The sequence below is a fragment of the Coregonus lavaretus genome, assembly GCF_964263955.1.
Source record: "Coregonus lavaretus genome assembly, contig: HAP1_SCAFFOLD_369, whole genome shotgun sequence".
NCBI classification, from domain to species: Eukaryota; Metazoa; Chordata; class Actinopteri; order Salmoniformes; family Salmonidae; genus Coregonus; species Coregonus lavaretus.
The window spans coordinates 176022-203076 of record NW_028159531.1 but is presented as its reverse complement, the minus strand read 5'-3'; the positions used below and the strand labels follow the sequence as shown (position 1 = coordinate 203076).

Genomic DNA, 27055 nt, shown 5'->3' with positions numbered 1-27055 from the left:
CAAACCCTGGCCCCATCTGGAGCTCAGCCACAGCCAACTAGTTTTAGAGAAGACCATCTGAGGGATAAATAATTTCATAGGGTCTGAATTATGAAATCAGAACAGAACAGGACACAGCACATCTATAATTTGTGTGTCAGCTTGGCTTATTGCAAGTAAATGAGGTGCATATAAATGCTACATCAGAGTGTGTTATTTAAAAAAATGTGGTACCATCACTACCCCCAAACGTTTGCTTGATTATGTTATTTGGAAAAACCCAATAAAAAATTGTTGTTGTTGACTCACATTTGCTGTTTATGACTCACTTTGGTAACACTTTACTTGACACCCAGCTTCACAACACGTTATGATACGGTCATAAACATGTCATAATATGTCATAACAGCTGACATAACTTGTCATAACCTGTTATAATATGGTCATAACACTGTCATGACACATATGTTTAGACCTGTTGTGACATATATTGCGTTATTTTATGGCTGGTTATGACACCTACAAAAGACTGTCAAAACCCACAAAACCTACCACGCAAGGCAAAACATTCCATTACACCATAGCCTACGTGTCATCAGTATGTTTATGTTATAGAATTTCTTTAAAAAAAGTACCATATTAAATTGTTAATTAATTGCGCACACATTGATGTCAAACATGCACCTCCCCCAATTCTCTGTTGCTGATGACTGGGATGAATGCAGGAGCAGATTTCAGGAGCAGGACAAGACACCCACTTTTTGACTAATGACTGATATAAGGGCTTGTACGTGATAGGCCAATCTGGCTTATATGATTATGATGGTTATAATGCTTCTTGACGGTGTCAGAAAGTGTATTTTCTACAAGTTACTTAAAATGTACATTTACATTTTAGTCATTTAGCAGACGCTCTTATCCAGAGCGACTTACAGTTAGTGAGTGCATACATTTTCATACTGGCCCCCCGTGGGAATCGAACCCACAACCCTGGCGTTGCAAGCGCCATACTCTACTGAGCTACACGGGGCCCATCATAAAATATGATGGAAAAACACAACTATAAAGAATTCAGTACAAGAACAAAGTATTTAAGAAACAAACTTTCAAACTTTGCATTTGTTGTAAAGGATCCAAGCTTTTAAAATACCAGCTTTGCGAAATCATGTGAATTCCACTTGGCTGTTGACTGAGGGAGAAAGCACAGGTAGCCTGGTTGTGTAAAGTTGAGTAAACAAGTTGTCTGTCCTTTTGCCATGCTTCTTGGCTCTCAACAACATTAGGAAAAGTCCAGCCTTGCAAATAAATAATATTCTGATGTTGGGGAAAGAAATTGTAGGATTAAGTGACTTTCTTCTACTGGGAAATCTGGTCATTATCTGAAAAGTACTATGTTTATTTAATGAATCATTCTGTAAAGTTCACCTGTCCAGGGACGGCTGAGGGGGCATGTTTGTTTGGTGGACCAGAGACCAGAGATTGGTGGTATTATTAACCTTTTACTGCAGTGGGCTAAATCAGGATCACATAGTGTTTCTTGGTAGTCTTAAACAAATCTACTTTGAAACAAAAGTATACACCTTACACACATGGTTATGGGCTTAAAAAAAAGAAGACACCTGTACAGTGTCAGATATAGAGTTGAAATGTATTCCATTTTAAGTTTGCATCCCAATATTACCCTTTATATACATCATAGAAGACTGAAATATAACAAAACTTTTAGACATAGAAACACCGGATTTTCTGCGTTAATTTTTAAATAAATGTTTATTAATTATTAAATTATGAAAAATATTAATAACACTCCACCCATGAGGCCACTAGTTCATTTGACTGCAGGACAGTGCTACTACCACATCCCAGTTGAAAGCACCTTCTGACATCAGTGTGCGATCTCATTCTTATGGCCACTCGTAGGAGTGGAGTAGTTTGTTCATAACCATCCTCCTTTTTGTCAGTGCAAAATTTGTTTGCAGATTGTCTCTCAGATGGTCTCATTGGTCTCATTCATTCATGCCTCTGAAACAGGTGGGCTGGCATAATGCAATGACTGATTCAAGGACAGAGGGATGGATGCCCTGCCTGCCTGCCTGCCTGCCTGCCTGCCTGCTTGTTTGCCTGGCACTATAATGCTGTTGATGCCTCTGAACTGTCATGCTCTTAGTGCCTGATGTTACATAATAATCTATGTCACACTCTCACAAACACTGACTGTCCGTTGGCCTTGTGATCCCAGACTAGAACCTGTGTGTTGTGTGGTGTAGCACACTACAGGACAGGACATGATGTACAGGTACGTGTACAGATAAAAACAGCCAACAGCCATCTCATTTAGCGTTTTCGTGTGTGTGTGTGTGTGTGTGTGTGTGTGTGTGTGTGTCAAATCAAATGTTATTCGTAACATGCGCCAAATACAACAGTGAAATGCTTACTTATAAGCTCTTTCCCAAAGATGCAGAGTTTTAGATAAAAATATAAAAAACACATGAGAAATAAAACGCACAAGAATGAAGCTATATACAAGGACTACCAATACCATATCAATGTGCAGGGATACGTGGTAATTGAGGTACATATGTACATGTAGGCAGGGGCAAAGTGACTAGGCATCAGGATATAATAATAAAAGTAGCAGCAGCGTATATGCTGGGTGTATGTGTGTGTGTGTGTGTGTGGATAGAGACCTGTGAGTGTGTATATAGCCAGTGCAGGTAGAGTCAGTGCAGATAGTCCATACAGATAGTCCGGGTAGCCATTGATTAGCTATTCAGCAGTCTAATTGCTTTCAAGATAGAAGCTGTCTCGGAGCCTGTTGGTCTGAGACCCGTTGCTCCGGTACCGCTTGCTTGACGGTAGCACAGAGAACAGTCCATGGCTTGGGTGGCTGAAGTCTTTGGCAATTTTCTGGGCCTTCCTTAGACACCGCCTGGTATAAAGGTCCTGTATGGCATGGAGTTCGGCCCCAGCGATGTACTGGGCCATCCGCACCATCCTCTGTAGAGCCTTGTGGTCGAGGGCGGTGCAGTTGCCATACCAGACAGTGATGCAGCCAGTCAAGATGCTCTCAATGTTGCAGCTGTAGAACTTCTTGAGGATCTGAGGGCCAAATCTGTGTGTGTGTGTGTGTGTGTTTGTGTGTGTGTGTGTGTGTGTCTTTTTTGTTATTGTTTTTGTTTTGTTGTTGAAACTGAGGAGAGGAGAGGAGCTTCCGGCAGCATCATAAAAAAAATGGCAGTACATATTGTGCTCTTCTATCGCTCATGCAATGATGTCAGAGGGAAAAAAAACAGTGTTTGTTGTTTGCAGTAACTTCTTTGTTGTTGTAATATCCCAAACGGATGTGTCAGTTTCACCATTAAGGATTCCAGCTGTAGGCCTTTCCTGCAGTCAAAAGGAGGATGGTTATGAACAAATTACTCCACTCTTGCGAGTGGAGTACTTTTGTTTCAAAGTAGATTTGTTTGACTACCAAGAAACACTGTGTGACACTGATTTAGTCCACTGCAGTAAAAGCTTTTTAAAGCAGGAGAAAGAGATGAGTTAGTGGACTGTTACCAGCCTTTACTCTTCAGCTGTTCTCTGTATGGTTGCTCTTTCACGTTGCTGCACTATGCATTCGGCATCCTCTCTACTCTCGCTGCAGCACAAATCAGGATAGCTATGTCTGTCTATACAAAGGTCTTAGTCACAAATGTTTCAAGCTATTCATGTTGATTCAATCACTGCTATTCAATAGGGAATCAACAAAGGTTTACACCACACACTGATTCCTTAGATCAACAAGTTATCACATAGCCTTGAATGACAACTACAGGAATTTTGTAACTCTGAACGTCATTCATTTCTTAGATATTTTATTTAAACAAATATTTCAAATCCATTGCTCTGAGTCATAAGAGTTCATTGTATTTCAGTTGAATTAATTGGATTCACAAGTGATGCTCCCATTGAGGAGCCTCTCTATCTGCGTAAATTGTTCAGTGTATTTTTCCGGACACTTAATGCATTTTTTTCCTCTTCTGAATAGCAGGAGTCAGGCAAGTGGGCCATGGACTTTCTTTGTTTGGCACCGTCTGTTACCCCAACCTAAAAGCAAGTTGAAACTTTTCTTTAAGTCTTTTAGTTTGAATGACTCCTACAATCATGTCAACAGTTTAATTTATAGATTTGTTTCTTCAGAATGCAATAATTTATTATGTTCACGCATTTGACCTTCACTGTCCTCAAACCTTTGTCAGACCACATATAAACAGACACCAAGTCATCTGTTGTTACAAATGTTTGTTACAAATATTACATATTAAATCAGTGACTTTCTATGTATTTTTGTGTTAGTTTCAAAGCAGAGCACAACTTGTGTGAGCAGACCAAGATGCTCAGGCATAAGTCTGGAGGACTGGCTGCTGGCTGCTTGTCAACAACATTTCAATAAATCTATTTATGTGATTAACATTGCAGACTTCCAGCACACAGAGAAACATCACAGGCAGGGTTATAGTGTTCTCTGTCTGTTTTTTCAAGTATGTACACCTTTCGCCTGTCAATCTCAGTTTGCATAGCAGTTTTTGTGTGAATCAATTTTCTGACTTTTAAATCAATGATTTAAACCCAATGATTCATGAAGAATATAACTTATGAATGCCTCATGACCTTAGTTTAACTGTTGTACCCCATCAGAACGCAAAATAGTAGCTTGTTTTGCTCCATTCTTTGTAAACAATGTAAATGTAAACAAACACTGTATAGCCTCAAAACATAGTTAAAACTATAATTCTGATACCATGGATGGTCAGTCCTTGCATACATAGCTCTGTCTATAATTTTGAAAGTGGTTACGTTTCTCCAGCCCCCTCCCTCATCCCTTTACTAAAATGTTGTTATTGTTCGAACTGCAGATTGCCCTTGCTTCTAAGACAGGATGGAAGAATTGACAATTGAAAAGAGGAGAATCTACAGAGTAAAGCACTCAAAGCAAAAATATAAATAACACCACTCTCAGTACAGATGCTAAATCTGTAGTCTATGACTCTACCTGACAGCCATGTGGTTGAAAATACAGTAAATTCTCACCAGGGTGCTGTACCTTTAAAGAGATGGGGTGGGCTGTGCTGTGCTGAGGGGGACCATATGGTGAGAGGACACCAAGGGACTTTGCAGATCATATGAGGTATGGGGTCATTGAGTGGGAGGGGGTGGAGAAATGGGTGGGTGGGGTGCTGTGACCGACCGAGAAAATGGGAAGAAGGCATGGGAAGGCAATGGGATCAGTGCTTCCTGGGTCTGACATTGTGATGTCAGCGTAGTAGTCTACCAATCAGCTGCATGCCCCAGTTGTCTGTCATTGTGGGTCATATGACCATAGAATTAGGAATTTGAATACTAGAATAGTAATTTAATAGGATATATATACATATTATTCAGCTGGAGTGGACTGACAAACTCATTAGCTAGCTACATTCCCTCATGCAAAACAAAAGTCCTTTCTGAAAATGTGTCAAATTAACCGCATGGGTGAACTTACTTTCACTCAGAGCATCATTTAGTTACATGGAGAGTTTTTCTCCTGGCATTTCTATTTTGCATCAGTCTATGTCACCACATGCTGATTAGCTTTTAAAATAGGATAATGAACATAGAACTGCCTTTTCTCTGCGGTATTGTTTTTCTATTTAGTCTGTGTAATCCAAGGACAAGTTGACTGAGAGTGATCTTGGAGGGAAAATATAAATATAAATAGCAACTACCAATCAGTGTCAGGCCAATTGACTGCACAGATACAGGTGGAGACTGTTGTATTATTCATTGCATGAGCTTTAACTGAAGCCACAATAGACAGTGAAGTCATATGTTTGTCCTACTCCATTAACAGTCAGCACGCCATTTTAATATAGCCTTATGGGTTTGTAGGTATGTGGACTCCATACCACACAAATGCATTATAAGACAAGACAAACATGGACATGCTAGGGGGAATGTTTTGACGTTGCCAGATTATCCATATCGGAAAGAAGAATTACCTTGTTATATTGCTATGAGATTGAGTGTGTGCATTTATATGAAGCTCATTTATATGTTGCTAACAATTATGTAGCAAGTCATTAATAGTTCAGCACCCCAATATTACATCTAGTGAGAAGTGTTTGCCTGACTCTGTGGATCTACCGTTGACTGCAAGCTGTTGTTATGTTATTGTGATATGTTATGATTGGGTGAAGCAGCCATGAATAGTGGAGGGGGGAGTTCACTGGGGTGGTGCCTCCCTGAGGGCTGCAGCAGGGCCGTGGCAGGATGTGACCCGTGCCAGGGGCCCTAAGCGATGTGCGGCTACCGCATCTACAGGAGCTGGGCTGACGGTCGCCCTCATTCCACAGAGGGTTTTCGCTCCACCTTGTACTTGATTGATGAATTAAGGTCAATAATTAGTAAGGAACTCCCCTCACCTGGTTGTCTAGGTCTTTATTGAAAGGAAAAACCAAAAACCCATAGACACTTGTGCATCGAATTTGGGTTAGACGTTGTTGACTGTGGAGTGACAGGAAAAGGACTGATTGAGGGAGAAAAGAGAGCGAGGGATGGAGAGATATGAAGAGGGGTGAAGCTAAAATATCCACTCCCAGTAAATGGAGAGCGAGGATTGGAAGTGTTCAGCGATTAACTGAAATTTCGTTTTTTCCCCCGGTTACTAAACAACTAATTGACCGAGGTCAGTTCAATTACTTGAATTCCATTTAGTTCGTTTTTTTGTTATCCCAACGCGCCGTTTCTCTAGAGAGAAATCAAATTATTCACGAGAGAAATCAAGTCAAGAACTATGTGGGACACTTGGTCTTTTAACAAATAGGGCTCTCTGTATACCACCCCTACCTTTTCACAACAACTGATTGGCTCAAACGCATTAAGGAAAGAAATTCCACAAATGAACTTTTAACAAAGCACACTTGTTAATTGAAATGCATTCCAGGTGACTACCTCATTAAGCTGGTTGAGATAACGCAAGACTGTCAAGGCAAAGGGTGCCTACTTTGAAGAATCTCAAATATAGTTTGATTAACACCTTTTTGGATACTACATGTTTTGTCTTCACTATTATTCCACAATGTAGAAAATAAAAACCAGTTACTGTATGTGACCAGCAGACACATATCTGTATTCCCAGTCATGAAATCCATAGATTAGGGCCTAATGCATTTCCTCATATGAACTGTAACTCAGTAAAATCTTTGAAATTGCTGCATTAATATTTAGTTCAGTATAATTGAAGTGTCCTGAATGTCTTTTGCTATTTTACGTCTACCACTGAGTCCAGGTTGCTTCTTTGCTTTAATTTTGTCAGACAGCTCTGCATCATACTTAGGCAGGCCAGCCTAGCTAAATAGGATGACCAAAGACAGTACGGGGAGCACAGAAATAACGTTGTCTGGCTGCTAGATGAGATGACTTTAAGGAATGAAAAATAAAGTCAAATAAACTACTTTATATACATACACAACTGAAATATTTTGTTATTTCCTATTGATGTTGACCCTGATTTCAATGTTTTGGCAATTTAATATTCTTTGGAATTTCCCCTAAAATAATTTGTTGAAACAAAGATGCAGGGAGTCAGGAAGCAGGTGCAGATGAGTTTAATAACGAACATGGAGAATTACTAAACAAGCGCAGCATCTGGACATGAAAACAGAACCAATACTGCCTGATGACGGAGGTTGTGAGGGCTATATGGAGGGAGAGTAATCAGGGTGGTGATGAAGTCCAGTTGTGCTTAACGATGGGGGGCAGGTGTGCACAATGTGGGTTGCCAGGACCGGTGGTTAGTAGACCCGTGACGTTAAGCGCTGGAGGGAGCAGGAGTAAACAAAAAGAAAACGCAGGATTTGGAGAATCTGTCAACAACCAGAATAGTGGTAAAACCCATCAGAAAGGGGGAGATCAGTTACAAAGTTAATGGTCCGAACATGAGTTAACATAGTGGGCAACGTCCTGCACCAAGGTGGGCCACCAGTATTTATCGGAGAGCGATTGGATGGTGCGGGTGCTCCCTGGGTGTCCATCGGCAAGGGATGTGTGTGCCCAGGTCAACAGCCGATCTCTCACCCCGTGGGGACGTAGATGCGCGCTGGAGGGCAGGAGCGGGTTCCCTCTCCAGAGCCTGGCGGCTGTCCACATCCCAAAACATGGGGCCAATGATACAGGAGGACTGCTTGATGGGCTGGAGGACACGCACAGGACCCTCCACTGATGTGGAACCACAGTGTGTGGGAAAGCAGGTCCTCCGGCATCCTGGTCCCCAGGCGGTGATATGCATCTTTGACCAGGAGATGGTGGGGTTATGGAGTTGGAGCCAGGGGAGGCAGAGGATGACTGTGTACGGGTGTGGTGATGATGACGAAGGGAAGGCTTTCCTGGTGCTTGGGTCCCACGGTGAGGGTGAGTGGTGCTGGGACATGAGTAATTGTGCCAGATCCCAATGGTTGCATATCCAGGTCTTGGACAGGGAAAGGAGAGAAGAGCGGGTATGAAGTTGAGTTCAGGGAGGAGGCAAGGGCCTGGTCGATAAAGTTCCCCACGGCACCTGAGTCCACTAGAGCTGTAGAGACAACACTTGAGGGACAGCCAGCGAAATGGCAACCAGAAAGGGTTTGGCGGAAAACGATAATGGGACACTCGCGCCGATCCTGGGAGACGGAAGGTCACGGGGCTGCCCCGCTGCTCTAGTGGACCCCGGCTTAGGAAGCACCGGAAACCACTGAAGCTGGTGCCCCGCCTGGCCGCAATAGAGACAGAACCCCAGCTGTCGCCGCAGAGAAGTGTGGCCCCTACCTCCATGGGTTCAGGCTTTGCCTCAGGACAGTCAATAAAAGGGTGGTGAGTGGCAAGGTGGACACCAATGCTCCCGAAGAAGGTTATCCAGATGGATGGCCATCGCGATGAGAGCGTCCAAGGATATGTTGTCATTCCGACATGCCAACTCCGTCTGGACCTCTTCACGCAGACCACTGTGGAATAGAGTGCGGTGCGCCGGCTCATTCCATCTGCTGGAGGCTGCCACAGTCCGAAAGGTGAGGGTGTACGCCGCAGCGGTCTGGGCACCCTGCTGGAGTTGGAAAAGTCGCTCACCTCCCACTCTGGAGGATGGTCGAAGACCAGCCTGAACCTCTCATAGGAACCCAGCTGCTCCTCTCCAAAACGGTCGTAGCCCACGCCCGTCCGGACAGCAGGGAAATAACCATGGCAACCTCTCGGTGGTGGGGGCTCCGGTCTGATAGGCAAAATAGAGGGAGCACTGGCGTAGGAAGCCACGGCATTTCAATGGAGTGCCATCATCCTTCTCCACAAGGGACAGTCGGGCATCGCTGACCTGGGCGGACGGCTGGGTAGGCTGGGGGACTGGCTCACTGTGACGACCTGTGGTAGAAATATGTAGAACCTCGCTGGTGGTGTCGAGGCAGTGGAGAACGCGGAGGACCTCCTTCATGGTCGTACCCAGTAGAGCCAGCTGGTCGTGGTGAAGTAGATGACCCTGTTCCTCGACCGTCCCAAAGATGGTGTAATCATCTGCTGCTTCCATAATTTCAGAGGCAGTATTCTGTAAGGAAGACACAGGTACAGATGGTGAGTTGAATAAGAACAACAAACATGGTTCATTATAAAACAAGCGCAGCATCTGAACATGAAAACATAACCAATAGTGCCTGAGGTTGGTGAGGGCTATATGAAGGGAGAGTAATCAGGGTGGTAATAAAGTCCAGGTGTGCTTAACGATGGGGAGTAGATGTGCGCAATGATGGTTGCCAGGTGTGCGCAATGTGGGTTGCCAGGACTGGAGGATAGTAGACCGGCGACGTCGAGTGCCGGAGGGAGGGAGCAGGAGTAGGTGTGACAAATGTAATTATTTCATAATGCATTTAATGTTTTTTTTAATGATCGGAACCAAAATCTAAAAACGTGATAATTTTTTTAGAAAAACCAAAACCGAATCGACCTCAACCACTAATCGCCCAGCACTAGTTTCCACAGAGGGTTCTACATGGAACCCAAAAAGGTTCTACCAAGAACTAAAAGGGTTCTACTTGGAACCAAAAAGGGTTATTCAAATGGTTTTCCTATGAGGACTGCCGAATAACCCTTTTAGGTTCTAGATAGCACCTTTTTTATATGAGTGTAGAGAGGGCACAAGACATAGGGCATATACTACACTGCTCAAAAAAATAAAGGGAACACTAAAATAACACATCCTAGATCTGAATGAATGAAATCATCTTATTAAATACTTTTTTCTTTACATAGTTGAATGTGCTGACAACAAAATCACACAAAAATGATCAATGGAAATCAAATTTATCAACCCATGGAGGTCTGGATTTGGAGTCACCCTCAAAATTAAAGTGGAAAACCACACTACAGGCTGATCCAACTTTGAGTTAATGTCCTTAAAACAAGTCAAAATGAGGCTCAGTAGTGTGTGTGGCCTCCACGTGCCTGTATGACCTCCCTACGCCTGGGCATGCTCCTGATGAGGTGGCGGATGGTCTCCTGAGGGATCTCCTCCCAGACCTGGACTAAAGCATCCGCCAACTCCTGGACAGTCTGTGGTGCAACGTGGCGTTGGTGGATGGAGCGAGACATGATGTCCCAGATGTGCTCAATTGGATTCAGGTCTGGGGAACGGGCGGGCCAGTCCATAGCATCAATGCCTGACACACTCCAGCCACATGAGGTCTAGCATTGTCTTGCATTAGGAGGAACCCAGGGCCAACCGCACCAGCATATGGTCTCACAAGGGGTCTGAGGATCTCATCTCGGTACCTAATGGCAGTCAGGCTACCTCTGGCGAGCACATGGAGGGCTGTGCGGCCCCCCAAAGAAATGCCACCCCACACCATGACTGACCCACCGCCAAACCGGTCATGCTGGAGGATGTTGCAGGCAGCAGAACGTTCTCCACGGCGTCTCCAGACTCTGTCACGTCTGTCACATGTGCTCAGTGTGAACCTGCTTTCATCTGTGAAGAGCACAGGGCGCCAGTGGCGAATTTGCCAATCTTGGTGTTCTCTGGCAAATGCCAAACGTCCTGCACGGTGTTGGGCTGTAAGCACAACCCCCACCTGTGGACGTTGGGCCCTCATACCACCCTCATGAAGTCTGTTTCTGACCGTTTGAGCAGACACATGCACATTTGTGGCCTGCTGGAGGTCATTTTGCAGGGCTCTGGCAGTGCTCCTCCTGCTCCTCCTTGCACAAAGGCGGAGGTAGCAGTCCTGCTGCTGGGTTGTTGCCCTCCTACGGCCTCCTCCACGTCTCCTGATGTACTGGCCTGTCTCCTGGTAGCGCCTCCATGCTCTGGACACTACGCTGACAGACACAGCAAACCTTCTTGCCACAGCTCGCATTGATGTGCCATCCTGGATGAGCTGCACTACCTGAGCCACTTGTGTGGGTTGTAGACTCCATCTCATGCTACCACTAGAGTGAAAGCACCGCCAGCATTCAAAAGTGACCAAAACATCAGCCAGGAAGCATAGGAACTGAGAAGTGGTCAGTGGTCACCACCTGCAAAACCAGTCCTTTATTGGGGGTGTCTTGCTAATTGCCTATAATCTCCACCTGTTGTCTATTCCATTTGCACAACAGCATGTGAAATGTATTGTCAATCAGTGTTGCTTCCTAAGTGGACAGTTTGATTTCACAGAAGTGTGATTGACTTGGAGTTACATTGTGTTGTTTAAGTGTTCCCTTAATTTTTTTGAGCAGTGTATAAGTCGCTTGGAATGGTGAGAGACAGAAGGGGGAGGGGACGTGGGAGGGAGAGTGGGGGGAAAGAGACTGGGAGAGAGAAGCTGCTGTGTGTGGACTGTAGCTTGCAGCTGTAATTGTGGAAGAGCAAGAGAGCGTGCTCATGTGAGAGTGACTCCGAGACTACTAGAGAGGGAGAGAGAGGGATATAGTGAGAGAGAGGGCGCAAAAGAGGTTACAAGAGAGACAGACCGAGAAAGAGAAGGCTGAAGCACAGAGGCAGTTAATTAAGTAAATAAAGAGTGCAAGACAGTATAGTGGCGCAGTGCTTCTCTGTCTGCTGTAGGTGTACGAATTCTGTTGTGTCTATGGCGGCAGTGTGATACCAGGACTATACATTTGCTGTTTCCTCCACTTGTCTCCTTTCAGGATTTACTCATAAAAGGACATTAATGACCATTGGACCATATACTTCTTCACAATATTGCAGGCACTAAAAGTGGACCTTTAACAAGTGCAGTGACAATGCAGGTGAGATTCTCTTGACTCAACTGCATGTTGTACTGAAATTATAGTGTTTGGTTTCCTAGATTTGAGGTACACCTTTTTATTGAAATTAATTACTTGTGATGCATGGCATTTCTATCTGTTTATAATTGGGAAAACTGAATATCTACCAGGTGCTGAGTTATGGATATTTCATGCATGCAAACAATGACGTACTGTGTCTCGCTATCACTCTTCTTTCCCCTCTCTCATACCGTACACACAGATACAGTCACACTCACAATATGTGTTGCTTGTGCTCAGTAAATCCTGTGCTGCTGGCTCTCCCTAGAGCTGTGGATGGAGTGATGTGCTCTGGGTTGGGGGCCTGTTCATTAGATGAGTGTGATTGAGACTACAGTATATTGACAGGGAGTAGAGCAATGAGACTACTTTTTTAACAAACACAACAAAGATCAGCAGAGCAAGCGAGGGGTGGATTGATGGAATAGCTGTAGATCAACGGATAGCTAGACAGATTAAGGAATAAAGCGCTCTTCACAGTGCTCTTCACAGTGCGCTTCACAGTGCCCTTCACAGTGCTCTTCACAGTGCTCTTCACAGTGCTCTTCACAGTGCTCTTCACAGTGCTCTTCACAGTGCTCTTCACACATCCTGCAACAGCAAAATAAAATGGATTGATTGAGAAAGTAAGAGGTAGATGAGAGAAGGTGTGAAAATGGAAAGGTGGGAAGAGAGATGCAGTATGAGGAGAAGTCAGAGACTGAGTGGACTGGAGAAGTGAAGAAAGGAGGAGAGGGAGTGTGAGAGAGAGATGAAGGAGTCACTGCTGTGTTCATGTACAGCTAGGCCATGACAGTGAAGACAGCCCTGGCTTGGGGGGACATAGAGTAGAGATGGCCAGCCCATTATTCCAGATGAGCGTTTCCTGCTCCAGGGAGGGAGCCCTGACCTAGCCCCTAATCTAGCAGTCTTCCCCACGCCTCTCACCCAAGGAGACCGCCACAGCTCTCCTCACACAGACAAACATACATCCACTGCATGCATGACAAACACAAACCTCATGAGCCCCGCTACCACTGCTCCCCAAAGGTTCACCACACACTTCTGCCTACCACTTAGACATTTGACTTTGCACAGACGCCTGTGTATCAATTTTAATTTGTATCAAGGGCAAGGCATTTGTTAGTCTATTGCTATACTGCTAATGCACACACACTTGCATCTCCTTTATCATTTGCAATGGTTTGGAGGTTGTGAGATTAATTGTGTGGTAAAACTAAAAGATTGTGTGGATGAAGTCATGTCTTGCTGTGAGGATCAGTTGTGTATTTGTTGTTACAGTGTCCTGTCCCCCACAGCCTCAGGTGTTGTTATGGGCACACAGGGGACATTTCTGCCTGTCATCTCCACTTTAGTTACAACCAAAGACTGTTAACAAGGGTACAGATCTTGTACCTCCCCAAAGCTCAAAAGAAAAGTCTGTAATGTTTTTTTTTCTTTTGTTCAGCATTTTGATTTCTTTGTCGTGCTTAATCCTCATATAATTGAGATGGAATGCTCAGTGTAAGGCTCAGTTTAATTTATAATAATAACTATAATCAGATTTTCTCTATCCCCACCGTTTTTATTTGACCACTCAGGGATTTTACCAGCTATGAATCTCAGTTATGTGCAGTGGTAGAAAAAGTACCCAATTGTCAAACTTGCGTAAAAGTAAAAATATCTTAATAGAAAATGACTCAAGTAAAAGGGAAAGTCACCCAACAAAATACTACTTGAGTAAAAGTCTAAAAGTATTTGGTTTTAAATATCAAAAGTGAATGTAATTGTTAAAATATACTTAAGTATCAGAAGTAAAAGTATAAATCCTTTCACATTCCTTATATTAAGCAAACCAGACGGCACAATTTTTACAATGTATTTTTTTACACATAGCCAGGGGCACACTCCAACACTCGGACATCATTTAAAAACAAAGCATTTGTGTTTGAGTCCGCCAGATCAGAGGCAGTAGAGATGACCAGGCATGTTCTCTTGATAAGTGTGTGAATTTGACAATTTTCCTGTCTTGCTAAGCATTCGGAATGTAACGAGTACTTTTGGGAGTCAGGGAAAATGTATGGAGTAAAAAGTATTTTTTTAGGAATGTAGTGAAGTAAAAGTAGTCAAAAATATCAATAGTAAAGTAAAGTACAGATACCCCCAAAAACGACTTAGGTAGTACTTTAAAGTATTTTTAGTTAAGTACTTTACACCACAGGTTATGTGTCATTATATAAGAGCATTAAATATTGCGAGTTGAGCTACCACCTCCCATTATGACCCGTGGAGTCAATTGCTGCTCTTAGTTGAGTTATTTAGTCATGGTGATTAGTCTATAGGCATGATTCATAATGAACAAAACAATGCAGCCTCTCTGTCCATGTTGGATTCATTAGCTTCATTCAACCTGTTGCACACACACATACGTCTGTGTTCGAAGATTGCATGGTAGAGAAAAAAACCTTTGTATGTGACTTGAAGGTTAAGGGCTCCATTATGTTGTGTGCATTATCTTAAACATGTGAGGCATGTCACTTAGGCCTGTTGTGGCATGTCCTGCTGGGCCATACTGATAGATCCCATGGCACTCATCCTCAACGTTAATAAACTGGATGAAAATTTGCTTGAAGAAGACTGTCAGTCCCTGGAGAACCCTTGATCTTTGTCCCTAACGTAAGATGAAGTGGGAGTGCTGCTGCCTGAGGAGCTGTATATATATGTATACCAAACATTAGGAACACCTTCCTAATATTGAGTTGCACCCCCCCCCACACCCCCTTTTGCCCTCAGAACAGCCCAATGGACTCTACAAGGTGTCGAAAGCGTTCCACAGGGATGCTGGACCATGTTGACTCCAGTGCTTCCCACAGTTGTGTCAAGTTGGCTGAATGTTGTGTATATTGTTTTGTATTGTTAGGTATTACTGTACTGTTGGAGCTAGAAGAATAAGCATTTCCCCGCACCTGTGATAACATCTGCAAAATATGTGTACGCGACCAATAAAATTGTAATTCGCAACATATCATACGGAATGGATGATGGACATCTACAAATGAACACACACCATATGAAACATAACATATCATACTAAATGGAGGGAGACAGATTTATATTGACTATGTTATGTCTATCCTTGAGTCTTGGTTGAAAATAAATAATTAGCTATATTGTATGCAAAAAAAAATGGGAAATTATTTTATACTAATACAATTGCTCAGAGAAAGATATTTTGTTTAATAAGTAATAAAACAAATCTCAAAAAGATAGAAATCAAAATTATTGGCATCCCTGTTTTCAATACAGGTATAACGACTGAGCTTTTTTTCTAAAATGTTGTATGAGATTGGAGAACACATTGGGAGGGATCTTAGACCATTCCTCCATACAAAATCTTTCCAGATCCCTGATATCCTTTGTCTGTGCTTATGGATTGACCTCTTCAATTCAAACCACAGGTTTTCAATGGGGTTCAAGTCTGGACACTGAGATTGCCATTGCAAAATGATGATTTTGTGGTCAGTGAACCATTTTCTTGTAGATTTTGATGTATGCTTGGGGTTATTGTTTTGCTGGAAGATCCACTTGCGGCCAAGTTTCAAAGGCAACCAGGTTTTTGGCTAAAATGTCCTGGTATTTGGTAAGGTTCATTATAACGTTGACCTTAACAAGGGCCCCAGGACCAGTGGAAGCAAAATAGCCCCATAACTTAAAAGATCCACCACCATATTTTACAGTAGGTATGAAGTACTTATGCATATGAAACTTGGCCGCAAGTGGATCTTTCAGCAAGACAATAACCCTAAGCACACATCAAAATCCACAAAGAAATTGTTATATTGATCACAATATCAACATTTTGAAATGGCCGTCACCGGACTTGATCTCTATTCAAAACCTGTGGTTTGAATTGAAGAGGGCAGTCCATAAGAGCAGACAAAGGATATCAAGGATCTGGAAATATTCTGTATGGAGGAATGGTATAAGATCCCTCCCAATGTGTTCTCCAATCATCATAAAACATTTTTGAAAAAGGTTGTGTTGTTATCCTCGCAAGGGGAGGATGCTAGATTATTGAAAACAGGGGTGCCAATAATTTTGCGTAACATTTTTATGCTTGTCTTCGAAACGAATAGTCCAAGAGTACTCAATGTTCAGAACCACATTTTGGTTTCAGCTGACAACTACATACCTTTGCCTTTCAATCTCCTACACAATATCCCCTTGGCTGGTGTGCATGAAGATATCAAGAGAGACAGACATCTAGTAAGAAAAAGGCAATTGGAGGGAACACTGACAGAACAGCGCAACAAAATCATGAATTGTTATACTGACTGCAGTGAGCAGAAAGCAAGAAAACTAAATAAAGAATGTGGAAATGTGTTAAAGAACATTGTGAATCTGAGTGAGTGAAAACAACTCACAATTATCCTGCATTTACAGCACTAATTATCATTGCCCAAAACAAAGGGAATCATTTCAAACATCTCACACATTTTTGCTTATTGTGTCCATAGACTAGAATTCAGATATATTTGGGTTAAACCCTGGGCAACATGGGCCTGGGAGGCTCACAGGGATATTGGTATCCACAGTACTCCACCAATTATACATTTTTCAACTCAATACTTCATGTATCATTTTTTTAAACATAAATGCACTGTAATTTAAAGTAATTGTCCAGTGAAAATCTAACTGTATAAAATTAATGTTCTGGTAACTCCTACCCAAATAAGGTTGACTCTCATCCTATACTCGTATTTGTGGCCAAAGCATAAATTGGAGAAAAAACACTTTAAAAAGCTACCTCAAACTTGTATCTCAAACAGACCGTTTCAAAAATGCTTTTTAAATGTGATTTAAACATAATCGGTTCAAGGGCATACATCTGGTGTATTAGAAGCAATTATTGGTACCATGTTTTTATTTACACAATGATTCATTCACTACAATGGGGGATCCTGTTTTCTGCTAACAATGCCTGCAGTAGCGAGGTCGGCCTTGAACTTCCATGGCTTCAATGAGAGGTGACAGTCTTTTAAAACTGCCAGGTTTTCTCTCTGCCACATGACATGTGTAGAACAACAGGATATTAGATTTATAGCTACAACAACAAAACATTTGTCTGCCATGTGACAAAATGTGTAGAATTGCAGGAAATTAGCTTGAAAACATAATTTTTTTCTCTCCATTGCCAAGAGTTGGACCTTTAATATGTTCCTTCCCAGGGCCTGAGACTTGGTTTGTCCGGCCTTGCACAAGAAGTCATGGTAAAACTCCTTGTATGGTATTTTCTATCTCACTCGAGTTGTGTTCTGATTATGAGGGGGTCACTGATGAATTTGCTATCACAAAAGTGTCCACGGCCCCAAAAAGTTTGAGAACCACTGGGCTAGGGGTTAGGGTTAAGGTTAGGGTTAGGGTTAAGGTTAGGGTTAGGGTTAGGGTTAGGGTTAGGGTTAGGGTTAAGGTTAGGGTTAGGGAAGTAGTTGCAAAGAAGCTAAAAAGTAGTAAGTAGTTGCAAAGTTTTAATAATACATTTTTTAAGTAACCGTCCTTTTTCATTTTCACATGTAGCAAGCAAAGTGTTTGTGTTGTCCAATCAACATGGGTAGTAGCTGAGTCAGACAGCAAACATAGTTTTCATGCATCTAATTAGCCCATTTCTCAGCGACGCCGGTGGCAACCTGCCTCGGCTATCAAGATCAAAAAAGTTAGGTGATACAGGTCGGACTCGGATGGAGAGTGAGTGAGTTGTTCAAGATGGATAAACAAAAGGCAAGACAAAGTGGTGCACAAAAACTCCACCAAAAAGCTTTATCTGATCAAGCTCGTGCCAAATTACAGAAGATAACCACATCAGCAAAGCAAAGCTACCACCTCGTCCTCGTCTGACAAAACACCATCGCAGGTGGAAGCTAGTATGCCTAGTTATGCAGTAGCTAGCACTAGAGACCCCACTGCCTGGGCCAGGCAATGACCGTGAGCTTGCTTCTCCTCTTCTTCCTCCCCTTGAATAGTGACAGTTCCTCTCGAGAGTGCCGGCCCTCCTCCTCTCCCAGAAAACCAAGCTGATGACTGTCAGAGACCCAGCGGCGCTCATGAGAGCAACCCTCCGCCCCGGTAAAAGCCTATTAGTGATGAGACTGATAGCCCCGAGTTCCAATGTGTAATATAAATAGCTACCAGCTAAATACTGTACATAGCTATAGATAGGCTAGTAGGCTAGACTGCATTGTCTGCATAATGAAACAATCCCTAGTAAGCTATTGTTTTGACGGTGGACTGATTGTATTATTTGGCATTAATAGACTGGTTTTATGCAGCACAAACTTTCTGTCCAAGCTGTGAGAGAGTGCAAGGACGGCTAAGATAGGCTATAGGACAGTTGTATATTCTAAAAAATCTATTGGGTACTGATTTAGTATGCTGTTGCATCAAAAATGAATCTTACAATCTGAAATGTTGAATTTCCCACTTTAATTACTGAACAAGTCAATACATTATTGGCGCCAGCCAGCATTCTAAATAGCAGCATTGCGACACCGTAGGCCTATAGCTTCACGAAACATATACGTTAGGCTTAACATGAGAAAATGAGGACCAAATAAAAATAAACATGTATCCATTAAAGCAAAGCTATAGGCTACTACAAGCCCTAACACCATATAATCTGTTAGCCTATCGATTAGGCAGCCGTGTAGATGTCACAATTTCAGAACCATGAACAGTAATTGGTAGTCTATACTTTGCTGGGGGGTCCAGAGAAACTGCGCTATGCCAGTGAACGTAACATATCATACTGTACTAATTTGAGTGTAACAAATGTACCTTTACTATGTTACGTCTAGTCTTTGAGGCCAGGCTGTTATTTTATACAGTCTTTTTTGCTCATCTTTATAATAATATAATATGCCATTTAGCAGACCCTTTATCAAGGGTGCCAATAATTTTGGACCTGACTGTAAATGACAGTGAAACAAAACAATGGATCTCACAAGTCCCCAAATCAAGCAGTGTGATGTGCATAGAATATGATGTGCCACTCCGTTAGGGGATCTGCAATTACATTGTATAATATCTGGCAACCTTTCCTATTCTTTGTAGAAGACAATTTCACAACTCCATAAACCAACCCAAATTCGAATTTGTATAATTATTTTTATATATTTTTTACTTATTTTTTTTACAATATCTTTGTATTTTTTTTAAAAACTATTTTATTATATTACTCATTGTATATCATGCCTGCTTTAAGTCTGGTTTTGGGGTGGGGCTCTGTTAGAGCATGGGAGGGTTGGGGTGGGTTTGATTTGGTAGGAGATCTGTGTGTTTTGTCCTCTACCTGTTCTGTCTGTGTTATCTGTATAATCATAAAAAATGCCGAATAAAAAAACCTTTGAAAATAATATGATGTGCTTATGACAAATGTACAGTACAGTGCAACACCAAGTTTTGATTGTCATGTACACAAGTACAGTGAAATGCCTTACTTGCTTGCTCTTTCCCAACAATGCATTGATTTAATATCAGAAGTACTATAAAAAATAAACACCATACATATAGCTGTGGGGTACACAGTGTACTTACAATGATTTGGGAAGCATACAGTACATGTAATTTCCTTTGAATACGTCATGATTGCCCATTTTGCAGTATATTCAATACCTCAATAGCAAGCAATTTTCTTTATTGTTGTATAATAATAGAGTTTGTCCGTTGATGGATATTTGTGAGGTGTCATTAGCAGTGCCCATCTGCAGAACATACTGTATAGGTAACTGCCAAAATAAAGGAAACACTAACATAAAGTCTTAATGTCTTAATAGGGCCACCACGAGCCACCAGAACAGCTTCAATGTGCCTTGTTATAGATTCTACAAGTGTCTGTAACTTTATTGGAAGGATGTGACACCAGTCTTCCACAAGAAAGTCCATAATTTGGTGTTTTGTTGATGGTGGGGGAAAACGCTGTCTCAGGCGCTGCTCCAGAATCTCCCATAAGTGTTTAATTTGGTTGACATCTGGTGACTGACACACACACACACCTGTGTGGAAGCACCTGCTTTCAATAAACTTTGTTTCCCTCATTTACTCAAGTGTTTCCTTTATTTTGGCAGTTACCTGTAGGTCATTTTAGGAAACATATAGCTAGATAGCACAGCAGGTGATGTGAGTGTTATCATGCAAATCAACTCTGTATGATGTGTTACATAGCAGTGTTTGTAGTTTTCCTTTGGACAGGTTTGATGGTTTACCTTGGTTATAATGTTCCTGCTTGTCTCTCCAGGAGCATCTCTCAGTCCAGCACATGGGCACCAGGAGCACAAAGTCCTCCTAGTAGTGAGGTTTGTCCTGGGCCTTGTCCGGACTACCATGACTGACCTCCTGGCCAACCTGAGTGTTCCATGGGGCACACAGGCGATTGTGTGTCCCAACCTGACAGCAGCAGCCCTGGTTAGGCCGGGATCAGGCCAGTCTTTGGCCCCCTTCTGCACCTTCTGCTGCTGTGGCCTGCTGAACCGTACCCTGGCCGTTGTGTTCATGGTCAGTCTGGCCTTCGCCATAGTGGTGGGCAACGTGGTCACGCTAACCGTCTTCATGCAGACAAGACAGGTCCGCACACCACAGGGATACCTCAAAGGTAAACAAACAAACTGATTCAGAATGAGCTCATTTACTGTCTAGAAATGCTGTTGATTTGGATAGGGGAGAATGGTAGTCACATGTAAATTGCTTATGTTTACACGTGTGCAATAGATTCACTGACATGGAAGAACAACCTTTGGTGTTCTTGACACTGAAAGGTGAAATACTTATTTATATATTTATATTCCAACAGGTTTCAGGTTAATTCATTAAATGTTCTGTTTCTAGAGTTTGTTTATATTGCTTGCATTTCACTTTTTAGTAATTTAACAAACTCTTATCCAGAGCGACTTACAGGTTAAGTACCTTGCTCAAGGGCACATCGACAGATGTTTAACCTAGTCAGCTCGGGGATTCGAACCAGAGACCTTTCGGTTACTGGCCCAATGCGCTTAACCGCTGGGCTACCTGCCACCCTTTATTGGTTATATTGGCAGGAAGACGATCGGTGCTTGTTGTTTAGCAGAGAACTAAATCAATCTTCAATGCTGTTCAGTCACAATCAAGGATTATTTTGTGCATTGCCTCAAGAACCGCAAAACCATTTCCACGCAGTACTGTAGATTTTTTCCCCATGGAATTGAATGTAAAATCAGCTTTAAGGACACAGGGATTTGTACTGTACGTGGTTGAGTGTGAACTGTGAATATAATTTTGCATGACCTTTCTCTCCTGACAGTCTCTCTGGCCATAGCGGACATGATGGTTGGAGTACTGGTGGTTCCTTTCTCTGTCTACACTGAGATCTCTCTGATGGTGACCAGCTCCCCTCCTGTCTGGTACCAGGGGGCCACTGACCCCTCCATGGGGGGTCTGGTGGGCCCCTGGCAGCCCTGCATGCTGATTGGTCCAGTCTTCGCTGGCTGTACGTTTGTCTCCATCAGTACTATTTTCCTGATGACGGTAGAGCGCTGTGTGGCCATCTTATGGCCCCTCCACAAGGACCACCTGGTGACACGGAGACGCACCCTGTTTCTCATGCTCTTCTCCTGGGCAGGCAGCTTCCTCCTGGCCCTGGCCCCCCTCATCCTCAGCAACAACTTCACACTGGAGTACAGTGAGTGCAGCCGGATGTGTAACTACGTCCCCCTGTGGGATGGAATCACGCTGCCCTCTGACGCCAGCATCCTCCTGCTGTTCCCCGTCTTTGACTTCACGCTTCTGGGCGGCACCCTGTTATTCAACATCCTGTCCTTCACCAGCATCCGCCGCTACACACGCAAACGTAAGCTCATGTCAGAGGGGAATGTGGGGGTCGAGGGAGGGGGAGGCGGCTGCCAACACAGACCCTCCTTCTCTGACATCAAGGCTGCCAAGACGATCAGCATTCTGACGTTTGCCTTCACGGCTTCCTTCACCCCCATCGCTGTGTTTGTGCTGGGCAACGTGGTGGGCTACACCTGGTGCAACTTCTCCTTCGTAGCCTTCTGGATCCTGACTGGGAACAGCTGCTGTAATGTGATAATATACAGCGTGAGAGACCAGCGCTTCAGGAAGGGAGTGACTCTGCTGTTTCAGAGGGAGCACTCACCTTCCCACGGGGAGAAAGGCGGAGCTACACCCCCCCCACACACCTTGTGACTACACTCCCAACCCCACCTCCTTGAAACTATTTTGAAAAGACAACCAGTGCCCTTTTCTTTAACTTTACTATGGAGAGAGGGATCTAATCGGCATTTAACTTCAGGTAAAAAATAAAAAATAAAAAATAAAAAAGACACAATTCTGGAAAAGGAATTGTTTCCATTTTTTTCACTGTGTCTAAATAATGAAACGTAACTGTAGTAAACCTATGCGGTATCTAGTAGTTGCCAGCTATTCCCAGCATCATTTAAATCATATGATTCAAGCCTTCTCATTGGACTAGGTGAGATTTATTTTGGGAATATCTTAATAACATGCACTTTATCATAGAGATGTAAGTAATGTATGGTTTTCATTTGTTTTGCGACATGTTTTGTGACTGTCCAGAAACATGTTAATTTTGCACAACTTTCTCAATAATAGCTTTTATTTTTGCTATAATAACATTATATTCATGAGGATGGCCTAATCAAATGTGAGTGAATGAATTGTAAGAATGTTTTGAATCTAAATGAAGAGAGAAACATGTTGATGTTTTGTATAGTTGTGGGTAACGGAATTGCACTGAGACTCTTTTCACTTAAAATGTATGCCAAACAAAAAAACATTGATTTCGAAGTTTAAGCAACCATACAATGCACAAGGACAAAAAACACATTTACTGGAAGAACTGTGCAGATGCAAATTTGGAAACAGAATTTCAGTAAAATCTCCCTCACTTTTTTATGTGTCCACGTTTTCCAAAAACTCTGTTAAATATCTGTTCCAAATTAAGATTCAACAATGTTTGCAGAACAAATTGAATGTCAGCTATGATATGACACATTGACTTCGAAAAAATCTATTTTGGTTATTGAACTACAGTAAGTGAAGTGGATTTATACCTGGTAACGGAATTGCGGTAACAGAATTTCATCATGGGTCCCTGATCTGTACTACACAGAAATGCATAATTATGGATATGAATATGAATGTCATTCTCCTCATGGTGGTGTATTCTAAATAGGTACACAAAGGTATAAATATGCAATATCCTCTTTTGCATATTTGGGAATTATTCTACACACTGGCTATTATTTTAATGAGCTCTGCCCCCAAACAAGACCAAATTTGGTTGGTCTGGACCAGACCAAATCTGAACCAATCATAGATGCCTTTGTTTCACAAGTTTAGACATCAAAGTACAGCACAGTAGAGTACAGAACAATAGAGTTCAGTAGAGTAGAAATCAGTACAGTAGTGGTCTGTACAGTACAGTACAATATAGTGTACTCAACTTTAGTGTGCTCTACTCTGTACTGTACTAAACTCTACTCTACTGTGCAGTACTGTACTGAACTATACTCTACTTTTCTTTACTGTACGGAACTGTGCTGTCCAAACTTGTGAACCCAACTGTGGTTTGTGACTACTATTTCAAGGCACAAGGTAATGTTTCTTAAACTTACAGAAGGCAGAAACATTTCTCCAAAACGAAATTTAAGTATTGATATTAGTTGGCAGGGGTCTTTACTTCAACATTATTGTGTTTTGATGTATTTCTAATACCTTTTAAGACTTTTTCTGGTAGATGTTTTCTAAGCCTCCTTTTCCAGAAAATCAAAGCACTTGCTTATTCCTCATTTCTAGGATGGAAAATGGTTGAAAAAAAAGATAGACTTCACTTTCATTTGACACCCAATTTGACATGCTCCTATGAACTTTACATGTTGGTGTTCATGGGTTCTTTTACATGGAAATTACCTTATTCTTCTCATGGATGCCAGTCTACACAAGGAAAAATGAATGGTACAACAAGCAAAAATGTATACGAAACATAAATGAACAATTTATAAATGCCTTATCTTGTGTTTTGAGTGTGAATGACCCACAAAGATCAAATCATCTCTTTAATCTGTTCTGTTTAGCAGCTGTAAAGTTGATATTTATCCTATTAAAGGTGCTTCATTCATCTCTGAATGTTCTCTGAACATTATACAGTACCAGTCAAAAGTTTGGACACACACTCATTCAAGGGTTTTTCTTAATTTTTATGTAGAATAATAGTGAAGACATCAAACTATGACATAACACATATGGAATCATGTAGTAACCAAAAAAGTGTTAAACAAATCAAAATATATTTGAGATTCTTCAAATAGCCAACCTTTGCCTTTATGACAGCTTTGCACATTCTTGGCATTCTCTCAACCAGCTTCACTTGGAATGCTTTTCCAACAGTCTTGAAGGAGTTCCCACATATGCTGAGCACTTGCTGGTTGCTTTTCCTTCACTCTGCCGTCCAACTCATCCCAAACCATCTCAATTGTGTTGAGGTCGGGGGATTGTGGAGGCCAGGTCATCTGATGCAGCACTCCATCACTCTCCTTCTTGGTAAAATAGCCCTTACACAGCATGGAGGTGTGTTGGGTCATTGTCCTGTTGAAAAACAAATGAGAGTCCCACTAAGCGCAAACCAGATGAGATGGCGTATCACTGCAAATGCTGTGGTAGCCATGCTGGTTAAGTGTGCCTTGAATTCTAAATAAATCACAGACAGTGTCACCAGAAAGCACCCCCACACCATAACACCTCCTGCTTTACGGTGGGAAATACACATGCGGAGATCATCCGTTCACCCACATCGCGTCTCACAAAGACACGGCAGTTGGAACCAAAAATCTCCAATTTGGACTCCAGACCAAAGGACAAATTTCCACAGGTGTCTTCTTCTTATTGGTGTCCTTTAGTAGTGGTTTCTTTGCAGCAATTCGACCATGAAGGCCTGATTCACACAGTTCCCTCTGAACAGTTGATGTTGAGATGTGTCTGTGACTTGAACTCTGTGAAGTATTTATTTGGGCTGCAATGTCTGAGGCTGGTAACTCTAATGAACTTATCCTCTGCAGCAGAGGTAACTCTGGGTCTTCAATTCCTGTTGCGGTCCTCATGAGAGCCAGTTTCATCATAGTGCTTGATGGTTTTTGCGACTGCACTTGAAGAAGCTTTCAAAGTTCTTGAAATGTTCCGTATTTACTGACCTTCATGTCTTAAAGTAATGATGGACTGTCGTTTCTCTTTGCTTATTTGAGCTGTCCTTGCCATAATTTACCAAATAGGGCTATCTTCTGTATACCCCCCCCCCCCCCCCTACCTTGTCACAACACAACTGATTGGCTCAAATGCATTAAGAAGGAAAGAAATTCCTCAAAATAACTTTTAAGAAGGAACAACTGTTAATTGAAATGCATTCCAGGTGACTACCTCATGAAGCTGGTTGAGAGAATGCCAAGAATGTGCAAAGCTGTCATAAAGGCAAAGGTTGGCTATTTGAAGAATCTCAAATATAAAATATTTGGTTTGTTTAACACTTTTTTGGTTACTACATGATTCCATATGTGTTATTTCATAGTTTTGATGTCTTCACTATTATTCTACAATGTAGAAAATAGTAAAAATAAAGAAAAAACCTTGAATGAGTAGGTGTGTCCAAACTTTTGATTGGTAGTGTATGTTAAGTATAAAATAATTATTATTCAGGGAAAAACATGCTTAAGATATTTACAGCACTCATACAATGTTGATCGAATAAATGCTAATCAATGTATTTAAATTCAAATAATATCTAGCTCAAAATTACATGACTTAAAGTAAACCTGCAAATAAACATTTTGTAGCATTTTCAATAAACATCACCCAAAGAAATCAAGATAATTTCCATATGACCTGTACTAAAAAGCTGTTTTGGTACATTTTGTCACAATGACAATGATGATATATCATGAAAAATAAAATATCTGTTTTGAAATATTTTACAAGCTTAGAGACTTTGTACATAAACCAATGTGAACATTGCTGTGTCAATATTTAAACACTGTACAGAACATTATCAGTATTGCATTATTCATTATATGATGATCTCAGATTTTGTAATAAATGCATTTGGAAACACTTCATTTGTGAGTTGAATGGTGTTCACTCATGAGATTAATGTGTTCAGACAGTACCAAATGTCTTTCAGGCCTCTGCTCTAAAATTCACAGTCTCAGCAGTTACACAAGCTACACTAGAACCAACCATTTTGTGGCCCCATCAGGATCAAACTTCCTTCCATTTGAGAAACGTTAGTGGAGAAGGGAACACCCTGCAAGCTGTAGACAACAAGCCACTGGATGCCTCAAGAGTTCTGACAATGTCTACAATGTGATCTCTCACACAAATCCTTATGAGTGATATGTCAAAAAAATATATATATAATAGATTTTTATCTACCATCACTATTTATGTACGACCATGCCATCCCAGAATATGTGTTATTTTACTGAAAACAGATCACCAAATGGTAGACCTAGTATATGTGCATATAATCAGGAAGCTACTCCTTACTCCCATGTGCTGGCGGGGGTTGTTTGGATATCACATTCCCTCCTCAAAATTAGAGAAATCTGGATATGCTGCGAGGAAGCATTAGATGGAAATGGATGGGGAGAGGCTGATGTAATGTTAGAGCAGAGGTCTGGCTGGCAGAGATGTGATAAAAGCATATTCCTCCTGCAGCGCTACCATGACATAAATGATC

The 27055-nt window shown here is 42.0% G+C and overlaps 1 protein-coding gene across 1 annotated transcript; it reads left to right on the top strand.

Moving 5' to 3' along the window:
- Positions 1 to 11839: 11839 nt before the first annotated feature.
- Positions 11840 to 25621, top strand: LOC311122759 (trace amine-associated receptor 13c-like). The gene is made up of 3 exons (XM_084197084.1): positions 11840 to 12246; positions 20555 to 20908; positions 21593 to 25621. The coding sequence occupies exons 2-3, from the start codon at positions 20641 to 20643 to the stop codon at positions 22492 to 22494; spliced, it is 1170 nt and encodes a 389-aa protein (XP_084053210.1). The 5' UTR covers positions 11840 to 12246; positions 20555 to 20640; the 3' UTR covers positions 22495 to 25621.
- Positions 25622 to 27055: the final 1434 nt, after the last annotated feature.